General features: G+C 40.8%; 1 protein-coding gene across 1 annotated transcript in view; it reads right to left on the bottom strand.

Annotated features, from left to right (window-relative positions):
• The window catches only part of Tsp2A (tetraspanin 2A), a 43,021-nt gene extending 31,549 nt beyond the window's left edge, over window positions 1-11,472 (bottom strand). The window contains exon 1 of the mRNA XM_066389574.1: window positions 11,254-11,472. Within this exon, the coding sequence (XP_066245671.1) occupies window positions 11,254-11,358 (105 nt within the window). The 5' untranslated portion in view covers window positions 11,359-11,472. The remainder of the gene's footprint in view (window positions 1-11,253) is intronic.

Raw genomic sequence — 11,472 nt, forward strand, 5'->3', positions numbered from 1 at the left:
TGCCGTTCATTTTCGATTTTCTCTCGATAAATGCCGAAGCTGACTGATGTTGCGGTTGTTCTTAATGCTCCAGACCATCCACGTCGTAGATTTCGACTGATCACTTTCAATTGTTCAATCCATTTGTGACAGGGCCTATGCTCTTTTCACTCGAAAAAAACAAAAACAGATGTGTCGTGCCAACTTCTCGATATAAATGACAAGAAATAAATCTATTGTCCCGTAATTTGGCCCATTACTGACGTATTCAGGAGAAGGGCAATAATGAAGTGGGGACAATCGAAAGTAAACGACTCGGGTTATCGCCACAATAAAGGAAAAGTAGAGCATTTCCGAACTTCGAAAAATTAACGCTTTTATTAAGACATTTAAAATTTTCTTCAAATCATCCCTGTTACCGCAAGAATTGCCGTGAGTATTGTCAGTTCATTCGGCGATGGAAAGCCTTAATACCTGCTCTAAAATCAATATAAAGGTGTGGGTAATGGTTTCTTCAGTTATTCTGCTCTTTGTTGTAAATACGTTATATACGTATATTTGATTCTTTTTATTATTAAATAGTGACACATTTTTCTTCGAGATATTTTTGAGTTTAGTCTAGAATGGCTGTAGCACCACATCCTTTCATAATTTATTACCGAGATCATACTTCAAAACTTCTACATTCCTGTTCTTTCTCTCGAAAAATCTAGAGGGTTCTATATCAGTTCTATTCTTTGGAATAAGTGGCTTAAACATTTTCTACTACAGACGCTAACCTTATTTTGACACATTAACCACGATATCGTTAACATTACCTAAATTAGCGTTAACGGATTCCGTTGTATACAGACTGGTACCGGCTACCTTAAGCGGTTTCTTAACGCATCACTGTTATTTTGACGTTATTCTCGGGGAATTTTCTACTTTCCAGGCCTCATAATCGTGCGCCTGACAGTTTAAATTTTTATTTATTGAAATAAAGTATGGCTATGATAAAACTCTCTACGAGAGAGTTTTTAAGCCAGTGATTTCAACACACGTTAACCTTATTTTGACATATTTTTGACGTCAACCTTAACCTGTTTTATTACAGTTAACGAGTTTCGCTATAGATGAACGGCCACTTTATCGCAGCGGACTAGATGTAGTTTTGTTTTTTTCCAATTTTTGGCAAATGAGGCACCAGTCCAGGCAGAAAAATCGGAAGAAATGGGGGCATCATGAAGCGATCTTTTTTCTATCCTTAAAATGTTTTTCTTGGCTCGCCTCCATCATTTACATACATATACTACAATGGAACCTCATTGTATTCGTTGCGTGGACTATGAAGCCATCAGAAATAAGTCTGTATTATTTTTCCACCGTTTTAGGGTACTTTAGACTGCTTTTACGATATCCGTAATTTGATATTTTCGTTATTTCTCCCCCCTGTGGTTCGTGCTTTCCATGAAAACGACCTGCCAGGTAAAGTTGCCAATGCATTGGTCTAGTAACCCTATGACGAAAAAACATACCGTTGACTGTAGCTGGATATACAGGTTATTCCGGTAAACTGGAAAGACATTATAAACGTTATTACCATTGCTGTTATTTGCCATTTCCCGTTTAACTTCGAACTAAACTTCATATTTTAACGTTAACGTTGACGTTAACGGCCCCATCAGTGTTAATTTAGATAATGGGAGAAATGATGGCCTAAGATTATTCCTGAATGTTCCTGGAATATTATTCTTTATCTCGAAAAATCTAGAAGCTTCTGCGACGACGATTTTCTTTTTCTGGCACACCTAGATATAGATAAATCCTTTTCGTTCGGGGTGTTTGTTGGAATAAGTTTCAACCGAAAATTACATGCAAAGAAGGCAATTTGCTTCGCCTGCATGAGACAAGTCCCTCCTGCAGTTGGCAGGCTCCATAATCTCCATTGTATGACAGGCAGGATTACTCAGGTACGCAAACATGGTGCACTGTACACATATTAAACAAAGTCAAACCGCATCAGCTGCAAAGGCCAAAACGGTATTGGTTTCCCTATTACGCCATCGTCAAGGTTTAATTTACTGCGACAAGCAAACAGGGGTGTCAATAACAAAGCCCTGTGATTCTCGCTCTAACCTGAGGTGACCACCTTAAATTACGTTTCATTACACAACGTAATGGAAAAGCACTAAAGGTAAAGATGCATGTGGAAAATATGAGACTCTAAAGCGGGGTAACCAATAATAATTTATTGAAAATGGCTGAGCCAAGAATCTCCGAATACTGCTAAAAGCCTGCAGGCCTCGCAGGAATGTACGACCCAATTTTGCTATCAGGATAGAGCAATAGAGAAAGTCTTGTTTAACTCGGGTGCTCGGGAAGAAAGATCTAAATCGAATTTGAGTGTAGATTATGCAGCTCTAGACGCGGAATTCCATTTAATCCGAGATAATACATGATAGGTAAATGCTGATTCGAATGCTCAAACAGGAAATTAATTTTCGATTTAATGGTATTGCCGTATTAAACCACAATCAGCTGGTGGGCCACAAGAAAAGTACCTTCGTTTGGTGGGGAAAACAACACCGGAACGAAATTAAACAGACGTTTTTAATGAATGTTTTAATTCCAGTTGTAAGAAAACAGATCTTCCCTCGTTATGCCGTTGGATCCAATTTCACGTTGTTTTTCCTCTATTAATTAGAACAAAAGCTCATCTGTATGTTGCACATCAGTTAACAAATTAACAACCCTGCGGAATTAATTAAAATATATCTAAAACTTGTTGGTAACTTAAAGGCATTTTAGTAAAGGGCTGGTTCAAAGGAGTTTCCTGAAACTTATGCAGTGTTTAAATCCCTACAAGATGAATTTAATTTGATTTCGTCTCGGTCGTTTTTGCTGAGTTCAGAAACGTGATCCAGGGGAGAGAAACTTAAGATTGTAACTCGTCCCTTTGAAATTAGATTCATTGTTGAAGGTGTGAATTTCGAAGTTAAACAACGAAGTGTGAATTGCAACTTCTGCTCTATATAACTAGCGAGATAGAATTCTTCAGGAATAATTGCCGTTCCCAATGTCTCTGCCATTTATCCCCTTTATTCCGGTCAAGAGTAAAATATGCAGGTTAGTTAGCTCGCAAATGACGAGGGTGCCATTCCCTCATTAATTAGCAAATTCTCCACTCCGACTAAGATCCAAATATATTGCGTCGTCTTCCATCCACGTTTCCATTCCCACACTACTCCTTATACTGACAAATGTTGTGGCCGAAGCAAACGCTTGAACCGTTGTCGCTATAGCTTCGCCCATTTACCCTCGATGGTGGCACTTTATTACTACTGCTCGGTAATTACACCTAAAATGGCCACGATTTTAGTTCAAGTAACTTCCCTTAATGCCCGTTCTATTGGGGATTTTTCCTTTGGAGAGGCTTCAGCAGCGCCCGATGATAATTTAGGCAATTCTCCTTATATGTCTTCATTAAGTCCCTTATTAAGTTCATTAAGATTTGTAAGTGCTGCACTTACAAATCTCAAGATATCTACAGGGTATCTTAGGGAAAATGGCAAATGAAATTGCCCCTAGGGGGCTTTTGGTGCAGATGTACATGCTCCTTTGAGGGTTCTCTGCAAAAGATCCATAATCTTTTCCAAGATGTTTTTAATTCAGTGATTTCGTGCATTTGCAATATTTTGTTAATCCTACTTTTTTTATGCCCCGCCAGATAAAACGTGGAAACAGTAATATACCCCGCTCGTAAATGTTGTCTCGCCGGTGAAAAATACATTATGATATATTCAAAATATCCCTCTTCTTTTCATGTATTCAAGAGCCTACGTCGATGACATACAGACTTCATAACGCGCGCAATCTCTTGTGGATTTTGTCTCGCGGATTGACAAGGTTATTTCATCTTTACTATCTATTCCTCTTTGCTGTTGACAAGTGGAGGACATACTTTAGGGTCTAAGAAACCCCAAACGTAAACATACAGAGGCGCTAGGTCTGGCCCGCGCGGAGGCCATCTTCTGGGACGTCAAATCTATTTCCAGGATAATTTTAATTAGGCCACCTGCTTACCGCTGGGAACTGGACGACCATCCAATTGAAACCCAGATCTCTGTCTTACGAATAAAGGAGAATTGTCCAAGCAAGAGTTAAACTTCAAATGTCCAAAAATTAGGGAACCATTCGCCCTCGATGCATTTTGAAATAAACAGTTCGCTATGAATCCTCACTCAACATTAACCAAGAACTGATGTTGGCAATCGAAACGGTCTGTTGCGAACAAGTTATCGCAAGTGTTATGGTGAGAGTTGCGGGAATTACCTGCTTTTCCAATTACGTGCCTTCTGCGTATACTGAGCACTGCTGATGGAAATTGGCGGGAACTTCTTGGTTCCTTTTAATAAATCTTGGGCTTCATGTTTATGCAAAGAGTGTTGACCACTTCGCAGGAGCGTTCTATGTACTAGAGTAAGAAGACTGCCAAACCTGGCTCCCACACTACATGGGCTACATTTAACGTCGTTTTTTCCTCAAGAAGTGCGGATATACTCCTCGTATTTCTAGCGGTTTTCCTTTCTGATATAATACACGCCAGTTCTCCCACTTGAAATAACAGAAGTCAATAGCATAGCAAGGGATTTGCCTATCACGTAACAGCACAACATATGTCGGTTTCTCTAGAGGAGGCTCCTAACTTGCGATAATAAATTCCAGTGGCGTAGCGTGGCACTCGCCAAAACAATCTCTATTTTCTTCTGGAAATAACCAAATCCCCGAGAGGTCTACAGATTCCTACTTGTCCGGTCCCCGAATCTGCTCTCGTTCCTTTCTTACTCATTGGCTTAAATTTCTTTCGAAAGTCTCCTTCTAATGACTTAACTGTGCCAATACAAATATTGAACTTAATCAATATGTTCGGTTGACCGATGGAATTTCAATTAGATCGAGGGAATTTCAGGTCGTGCATTGTTCAGTCACGTAGGTATTTGCCAGTTTAGGACTATTTGCCCTAACTTAATTGCCACGTTGAACTAACACAAGTCGGTTCGAAGACTAGAGGAGAAAGGGGGCACTGTGTGGAATTCAAATTTCGCTCAAATTGTTTGAAAAGTAGGAGTAAATAACCTCAATCTGACAAACGCAAACGCGTCCTTAGACGATTCAGTTTCTCTCGCCAGGACTAATTAGATATTCACCCTTCTGAAACCTGGTTTGTATCTTGATATCCCCCATGAGATATATAACTAGATCGTCAGTGTGACGCGGAAGTAATAAGAAATCCTCTTAGAGCCAAAGCTACGTCTTAAATTTGCAATTACTTGCCTTTAGGCACCTAATAAGAACCAAAGCACTTTCGTTTCAAGACGAAGTTTGCAGCTTTTATTGGGTAATTTCCATCCTCAAGCAAATGTCTTAAAATTAAACCTTATAAATTAGGTTTAGTAGGCAGAGATCTCAAAGATGATCCAACTAAACATTGCTATTCACCTGAGGGGTTAAGACATTCTCTAGTTTACGTCTCTTTATGGTGTCTAAAGGAAGTCATAATTCTATAACTTTCCGCTCGATTTGTCGACATTGTCGACTCACGAAGAGCCGTTCTGGCAGTGTCAGGCGACCATTTTTGAAAGTGTTAAGTGCCAAGCGCAGAGTTGCCATATCCCCATTAAAATAACTCAACGGACAGCGTATAATAATCGCTGAAGGTGTTTGATTTATTGACCATTACATCTGATGAGAAATAGATTACTTCTGGATATAGCGTGTCCAGAACATTATCATTCGGACAGAATTCTTTATTGTCCGATGCAATTCTTTCCTCGAGCAATTGCTATCGGAAAAAAACACATTTTTTACTCATTTGGCAACATTTCCTGCCAAGATGAGGGTGCTTTTCTGCCTAAATGTCAATGTCTGGTTCGCAGTGTTGGCCATAAGTGCTAAGTGCGCAGCTGCCATTTTACCGGTCATGGAGTGGGACGATCGGTGTTCCAAAAAATCGAGTCAAATTCTACATAGCAAGAAAGAGAGAGACGGAGACGATCAGTGAACGTTCTCCGGGCAACTGACGGAATAGGGACTACTCTTTTAATACGAAAGTTACCCAATGAAATAATGGCAACCCTGTTACCAGATGCTACGGCCTAGAAGTAGTAGCAGCGCTTTTTACCATTTTCTCTATTTTTTTTTTTAATCTAACAGACACTGCGGCGAAATTGGAGAATGTGATGTCGCCATAATTATTTACGCGTTATGTCCGTTTTTATGCCGGCCCATAGCATATCTCTGATGAATAAATCAGGCCTCAAGGTCACTAATACATGGTGACCTCCTGTCCAAAAAACAGGATTGATTTTAGTGAAGTATTGCTGCCACGGGGCTGTGTCCACTTCTTCTAGGTTATTCGCATTGTGGATTACCAACGATCGGGGAAATGGCGCTACTCAACATGTAAAACAATGGCAACGGCCGCCATTTCGGACATCAAATCGGCGCGACGATCTAAACCAAAATGTAACTAAGTTGTATTGATTTAGGCTGATAATACTATCGCTACGCCGATCAATGGCCATCGCAAAATTGGTTGACGATTTCATTGACACATCGATTTGGAATATCACGTACCCCAAAATGACAGTTACGGTCGCATTGAAGTTTGTGACGTCTGCCTTCCTTTTTTCATTGTCTCAGTCAATGATCTATAGGCAACTGGACGTGGCGAGCAACGTCTATAAAATGGCTCCCATTTTTTAGCCGTCATGCATTCGTGTCCCCATGACATCGTATTGCCGCAAGGATTCGTCATGTATGCAAAGACCTTAGTCCTAGCTTTCAACTACTCGAATTTCGTACCATCGATATATTATATCAATCATAAAGTTAAAGCCTAATGCATCTCGGTGCTCGAGCATGGAAGACAGTCTCTCATTTTTCAGGTACAAAGATTTGATTAACGATCGCTGGAAGCCAAATGACATTGCCATGATCCTGCGAATTTCCATCGATAGTCGATCCACTTTAGTATTTAAATTTGCTCTAGTGGAACCTGAAGAGGACGTGGTGTGGTATTCCTCCCACACGCAAAATCGATCAAAATAGTGGAATAACACGCTTATCTATTTCATGTATAAATCTGCATACATTACTACAAGAGAACAGCTCCCTGCCTATATCCGACAGACACTTGAATCTTGTTAACCATGATTCACTTTTCTCGCTAAGGTTACATTAATTTAAATTTCCTTTAACACAATTTGTGTTTTCCCGAGAAATCCGCCTTCGGGAGAAGGGGAGCGAAGTAATCTACGATGTCAGAAAAATCGCTCTGGCGTGAAATAATTCCACCCCGTACCTTATTTATGTCTTTCCACCTTTGCAAGGAAGAAACGGGAATACATTACGCCAGTCCTGCACTGATGCCCTTGTATAACTCATCCGCATTAAACATTAGATGCTATTAAACGTAGCATTTTGATAAGACACAAAACGAATAATAAAATCCTATAGAATATTGAAATATAGCTTTGATATTCCACTTGTTTATGCAGGCAATTTCTCTCTTTAGGATTTGAAATATTACCATTGTTTTCTTGTCTAGCGTATATAGGCAAACAGATATGCCATTTTCATCATATCTCCCTTTGCTCGCAGGAAATTTGTTTCCGGCAATCAGCGAGTCCTGCTTGGTACCATTCGGATTTTCCATTCAGGAAAACAGCAGAGCAATCAAGGTTGCTTTCAGACAAAGATGGCGCCTTTTTGATACAAGAATCGGAATCGAATCTCTACAGAATTGTCTCGAGGAGAACTACAGAATTAATCTCACTTATCGGTATTGCAGATTCACAGGATACCTGCCATTAATTTGGCCTGGCAGCTGACGTTTCAATATTACATGACCTTTGGAAGTATTCCCAGACATAAACGGGGCTATGGATTTAGAGCTCGATGCTTTCTCTGCCCACCCCCTGATGAATTTATATGTATTGATGAGGATCCCGATTTGATTGTTAAATCTGTTTTTGCGCCGTCGGGAACGTCTTAATTGTTAATCTATAAGCCGGAATCGGTAGGCACTGTGCGTCCAGCCATCCGCCACGTAGCCAAGTGGAAGTTGTGCAGGAGGATTCCAAGAGGCCTAGCCGAAACTCGGACCCGAGGGCGGGCCAAAACATCCGCTCATATTTTGTCATACGTGTATTACTCATAGCGTTCATTTGGCCGGTAAAATTTGTAGTTGCTCCCACTGTTCCCTCACCGTCCAGTGCGGTCAGAAAAATAACCGTCTGCTGATCCGGGATCATGCAGCTAGCCGTCTCTGTTTATCTTGTGTAGTTAGAAAAACACAAACGTACATAGCACGTAAATTGAATCAGGAACAATTGCCCAACATCAAAGCGCCGCTTTGGGCATCAGACGCAGGGGCGCTGCTTCAGTCGGGCGATTGTGGTCCTTGAGGTGGAAGAATTTCGCGTGTCCTGCGACTTTCGAAATTTGTCCTTGGACTCTGAAGTAGTTCTCCTCCATCTCAGCTTCACACACGCCCTTCTCGTCGATATTTTCTGTTTTTCTAACTTATCGAGAAAGCCTATTTTTCACTTTTTTCCATTACAAGTTTAGTTCATTGTGACATCACCCGGAAACCTCTGGACCGATAAATCAATTTATAAGGGCCTACGCGACAGCCCTGAAAGCAGCGCTTCGCCAAAAAAAGGGATATTCGCGGGTATTGAAGACGTTTTACATACATCAATAGGAAGAACATGTTTTTTATCCCCGCAACCAGGAACTATCTGTTATTCAAAGTGGTTGTGTTGGGGGTGTTAGGACTGGGGCTTATTTCGTTTTTCAGATGATGTAATACACGACAAAGACGTATAGTCGCGCGATTTCATTCTCTTGGGTGAAATACAGGGAAGATAAATCGAGTGTGTCCCCAGTCGACGTATGACGATCCTGTTCTTGTTACATGTTTGTTTCGCTGAGAGAATTTTTTGATAAAGCTTCGCACCGAAATGGTACTGCCGATTTGTTCCAATAAAAGGAAACAGCCTCGCCGAGAGCGGGACGGCGATCCTCGAGGGAGGGAAATCGGGACATACTGAGTTCATTACGGAAAGTCGCAGACGCGGACGAAAAACATTGGGGGGGAATTGTCTGGAGTTCTTCTCGAAAAATACTAATTATCTAGCCAGGCATTATCTCTTAATTTCTGAGATGCGAGCTCGCTTAAAACCCATCTTTGCCCTCGATGTAGCATTATTTACGATGCTCGAGCGCCTCTTATCTCAGTTCGGATGTAGATAAGAAATTTCTTAATCTCAAATATGCAGTAAACATTTAGCTTTTTAGTCATCGAGACCCCATAAATAACCGTTTGTTCCCTGAAAATTCTGACTTCAGAACTTTCCATGGAACGCCCGAATTAATTACGACAAGGCAAATTGAAATTCCAGCCTTTATCCAGAGCCATTTGCCCGTTTATTTACCGTGCTTTCTTGCCGACTAGTTCGCATGCTCATTATCGCACTTGTGAGGTAATTTATTTTTATTTATGGAATTTAATTTGGGATGGGGTTGGGGCGCGGGTAAAATGTTTGGGCAACTTTATGGCAACTCCCGAGCTGGGGATATGCTTCTGCTTGCGTCGTTTGCGCATTTTAGCCCTTGCTTAAACGTTTTTTGAACGGTTCAACCCTAAATTAAAGCGTGCGGAGGGTCGTTCGCACGTTGGGAATGGGCGACCTTTGACTCATTTACCAGCAAAAACCTTGAGGTAAGCTGTTGCAAGGTTGGCACACGCGATTTTGACCTCGTTAGGAGAAAAACAGCATCTGAGGATGATTGGCGAGGCCTAGAAGAAACTGTAAATTAACGCTTCAAATCGTCGGACAAAAACGGTGTGTGGCCTGCGTCGGCTGCTGCACAACTGCCAAGGCCCCGCAACGATTTGATGGATTATTTTTTTCTTCGGGGATTAAGAAGTTTCAATTTGTTTGGAGAGCGAGTTTTTGCCGCGAAATTGGGACCGAATGAATATTAATTTGATCAGGGGGGACAAGTTAATTTGTTGCCATCAAACGCAGAGGCAAAGGCGTTATGAACTTAATTAAAATTTGACTATAAATTATTGTGGAGTGATTAAATTTTTGGACGTCGATAACACGCAAGAATCGGCAATAATGGGGCGTTGTCAAGTTTGGATGTCCTCACCAAATCCCCCTTTGTTGCTTATTAGAGCGAGCCTAATGAGAGCGTCACCTTGGCTTCTAAATTAACTTCAAGGCAGTTTCCTTCCTTCGGCAATAACTCGATTATCATTACTTCTTCTAAAATTAGACGCGGTGACCGTAAAACGTCTTTGTAACAAAAACATCAAGGAACGGTGGATTTCCTCAATGTCTAACAAATCTTCGATTCAATTGCGGAAAACCGGGTTCTAACTCCCGTTTCAGTGGTAAATCGCGAAAGATACTCAATATAGATTAAGCCAAAACTTCAGCTCCGAATAATTAAATCCAAAGCTACCGCTCGTTAGAATGTATCCCGTATAATTAGAGCTTCGGAAAAGTCATTTAAACTCGATATATCGCGATATAATCCTTGTTTTGTTGGAGCATTACACTGGCGGGTGCAAGTAAATTTGGCATCTCCGAGAACTGCATCAAACTCCTTCCAGAAAACCGTATCAGGAAACTTCGATAACTGTACTTTATGATTTACTCGACACATAAACTACCAGCCATTTTCCGGCTGAAAATACGTAACTTCACTCCCGTTGGTCGACCGAGAAACTTTTCCTGATATTCTTCTTTTATAACGAACGCGATCCAATAAACTAAAGTTTATTGTTCAACTTCTACTCTAAAAACTTATCGATGTGCTTTTACCTTATTACAAATTTCCTTAATTTCATTTTCATTCCTTCTTAACGTTAGACGTTTAATTTCCCTTTGTACTCTTTAAAAGGTAATTGGCTTGAACTGGATTTGCTGAAACTCTCATTAACATCCATTTCTGTCTTAAAGCATAGCTCTCAAAACTGTCGCAGGCCGATTGCTGTTCTTTCGCTATTGTTGCGTACAAGATTAATCTAAGTCGTAGGGAAATATGGAAACGAGGCTCCAAGAGAGGCAATTTGAAAGGGGAAGGAAAGAGTAACCTCGCAGCTTTGTCACGAGTGCCATAAATTTTATTTTGCAATGCTCTGGGTCGCATTAAGGGATTAGCTGGGATATTCGGGCTATAGAAAACTGTATAAGGAAACAGATAGTGACTCACCCATTCAAGTACGTTGGTGAACAACATCACATATTTGATGACGGAAATCTGGTTCTCCAGCTTCAAGACGTTCCCCTCGCCTTCTCCATCCCCCTTTCCGGCCATTTTCAGCTGATAAAGTAATCACTGGTGCCCTAAAATACACACTGACCCTCCTGTATCGCCACTGTTAACAGATAGATCACACCTATTTCAACCTGCGACGCTTACTGTAGCAAT

The sequence above is a fragment of the Euwallacea similis genome, chromosome 4 (assembly GCF_039881205.1).
Source record: "Euwallacea similis isolate ESF13 chromosome 4, ESF131.1, whole genome shotgun sequence".
NCBI classification, from domain to species: Eukaryota; Metazoa; Arthropoda; class Insecta; order Coleoptera; family Curculionidae; genus Euwallacea; species Euwallacea similis.